The sequence below is a fragment of the Vitis riparia genome, chromosome 2 (genome assembly GCF_004353265.1).
Source record: "Vitis riparia cultivar Riparia Gloire de Montpellier isolate 1030 chromosome 2, EGFV_Vit.rip_1.0, whole genome shotgun sequence".
NCBI lineage: Eukaryota > Viridiplantae > Streptophyta > Magnoliopsida > Vitales > Vitaceae > Vitis > Vitis riparia.
Genome location: NC_048432.1, coordinates 1234894 through 1237795, shown reverse-complemented (window position 1 = coordinate 1237795; position 2902 = coordinate 1234894). Strand labels below are relative to the sequence as shown.

The 2902-nt window shown below is 37.5% G+C and overlaps 1 protein-coding gene across 1 annotated transcript; it reads right to left on the bottom strand.

Moving 5' to 3' along the window:
* Positions 1-1087: 1087 nt before the first annotated feature.
* On the bottom strand, positions 1088-2406 carry LOC117906018 (aspartic proteinase CDR1-like). The gene is made up of 2 exons (XM_034818947.1): positions 1741-2406; positions 1088-1639 (listed from the first exon to the last, which is right to left on the bottom strand). Exons 1-2 carry the CDS (start codon positions 2404-2406, stop codon positions 1088-1090), a joined length of 1218 nt encoding a protein of 405 aa, XP_034674838.1.
* Positions 2407-2902: the final 496 nt, after the last annotated feature.

Sequence of the window (2902 nt, the reverse complement as noted above, 5' to 3'; positions counted from 1 at the left end):
GGCAATACTTGAACCCGCCCCGGGTTTAAAAAAAAAATTCAATACCCATCCCAAACCTGTTTATTAAATTTAAATTCCGTCCCATTAGGGATGGGATAGGACGGGGCGGGTACCCGAAAAAACCCACCACGTTGCCATCCTAGTTTGGAGCCATTGTTTGTAAATAGGTCGATTTAGTTATGCAGTTTTTCACCTAAACCTGCTAGCTAGCATTTGTCATAACTCAGAAGAATAGCCTCCAACCAACTTCCAACAGTTGGTGTTGTCTGTATGGGAATTCATTCTCAGTTGAAAATGGTGCCGGACTCAAAATCTTGGCCAAATTTAGTAGGTTGGTTTCAACTTACGAGGTTAATGAAATTGAATAATGAATTTTTAGGATTTGATTAATAATTATTTTAAAAAGCATATTTCTACTTTTTACAAAGCATAGTATTTTAGCTTAAAAAAACATTTTTGACATATTTGGTTTTATCATGTCATTGATTCCTTATAGGTTTAAAAGGAAAAACTAAAATATTCAACTTTTTCTATTTATTTAAAAGTAAATTGATCATATCAATCAATATAATCAAAGTAAGTGAACTTGTCTGTATTAAGTTCAGTGTAATTATGGTTGATATTTGAAAAAAATTAAATATTTTGATATTTAAAATAAATCCAACATATTTTAGGAAAAAATATTTTGGAAAAAAGATTAATACTATGAAAAATAATTTTCCCATTATACATAAAAGTAGTTTCATCAGGGATAAATTAAATTTTTTATATTTAAATTCTGAAATAAAACTTTATTTCTAAAAATAAGTAAGAACATTGTGAAATAGCCCCTAATTTCTATTTTAACCAACAATGAATAGGAAAAAAAAAAAATTTGTAATTCTCATTCATTTTCTCTTTAAACAAACACGTCATAATAGAATGGTAATAGATATGAAGAATACATGCATAGAATGATGGAGAGATTGACCAACCCCATTAAATTAAGAAAGTAATTAAAACCCATGACTCAAATTATTAGAAAATCAATCAAATCAAATCAAATGTGATGATCTTCCAAACAACCCGTCCCATACTTTACACAGTTCTAATGCTGGGTGCAATCAGCAGCCTTGAAAGAGACCCTCTTCTTCCTGAGATCAAACCCTACCAAGAAATTCACCTGAGCCAAGTTCCCCAAGACCCCAATATCAGAAGTAGGCGCCACTGTAAAGCAAACCAGATCCTCCTGCATTCTCATGAATGTGTTCAATGGCTGCAACTTCACATTTGCATCCTTGAAATGAGCTGTAATAATAGGAGCATTTATCTCGGCTGTAGTGTTATAGCACAGACTGAAAATCCCATTTGGGTCTCTGACTCGTTTCCCTTTAATGGAATTTGCTACAGATTTCTCCAACTTGCTGTAAAACTCCTGGGGGAGAAAGGTATAGGTTGTCCCGGAATCAACGATGATGTTTCCCTCTTCAACTTCAGCCTTCTTCGAAAAGCCCTTGTATGGCAACCTCTTCTTCCCCACACTGATGCCTTCTAACGTGAGGTAGTAGAAGGTATCTGGGCTTTCTGAACTAGCGGAGTGGAGACGGTGCCGTAACCGGAGACTCTGCCGGATGCGCCAAAATTTATCCTGCTGGAGATGCTGGAATCGGTGGAAACAGGCAGCAAACAGTATGAAAAAAGTCCGTTTATGGTGGATTTCAACTGGGAAATCAGGGACAACTCCCCACCTCCAAGGCCTACTATCCCAGAGCTGCTTTTATCGAATATGCCACCACTTTTGTGCCCACAACCGAACGCGAACCCCGGAAAGCTTACTGGTTTTCCGGCGGTGGACGCGACAGTGAGCGTTTCGACTGCTAGGTTTCCGCCAGTAAAGGATCCATCGGCGTAGCTGTACATGAATGTGCATTTTTTTCCATTGCGACATGAGCGGTCCTTCCCCAGAGCCAGACAAAAGCTTGTTCCACAGGAAGAATCTCTGTAAGTTGATGATTTTTTGGGGTCAAATAATGGGACAACCTGCTTGTAACAGTGGGTACAGGGCCGGCACTGCGTCCAGGTGAGATCACTGCCGGTATCAACAATGGCGATGACCGGAACTGGTGGAGTTCCGATAGAAAAATTCATGAGATATTCCCCGGCCGACGGGACTATCCTGGATTGAATTCCATCCGGGGTCATGGCAGTAGGCCTGAAGCGGCCGACACGAGAAACAGACCGGCGGAACGCGTCCGTCAGCCGCTCCGCCTGAGTCTTTGAAGGATCAAAGAACGGAGAATGAGGGGAATCACGGTGGATGAGGTCGACACTGAAGCCTCCGCCTCTGGCCAGAGCCACCTCGAGGAGTTGGAACAAGAACCCTACTACTACAACATTGAAGAAAATCTTCACCCCGAAGCCTTCCATGGGAAAAAAAATCTAGAGAAAACCAGAGAGATTTGATACGGAAAATAGGCCTGAATCATCAGATTATATTGAGGGTGAGGAATGGAGAATATGGAAAGATTGATTCACTGAACATGCATCATATTATCTGGTTCACTGTTTAGGAAAGAAAATTTTATCTTCCAATTTTCTTGAATAGGAAAGTTCATGAATTGCATGAACATAAATTAATTAATTTGAATGTTTTTTTTTTTTCAATTTGATTCTTTAATATTAATAAGATTTAAGGTATAATAGAAAGATACAAAATATTAGATAAAAAATAATAATGCGAATTTTATTTTATTTTTTTATTTATTATTAGGTTTGAATCATAATTAGAAATAGAATTAAAAATAGAAATAAAAATTCAGTACTAGAAACTAAAATCTAATATGGTAAGAATTTCGGATATGTTCGAGAACAGTTTTATTTTCTTGAAATAAAAAAGAGTTTTGTAATAATAGACAAAGATTGG

Coding starts and splice junctions, on each gene's coding strand:
- LOC117906018 (XM_034818947.1), bottom strand. CDS start 2,406: ATGGAAGGCTTCGGGGTGAAGATTTTCTTCAATGTTGTAGTAGTAGGG. Junction 1,640..1,740: donor ATAAAAGCAGCTCTGGGATA/GTAGGCCTTGGA, acceptor CACCGATTCCAG/CATCTCCAGCAGGATAAATT.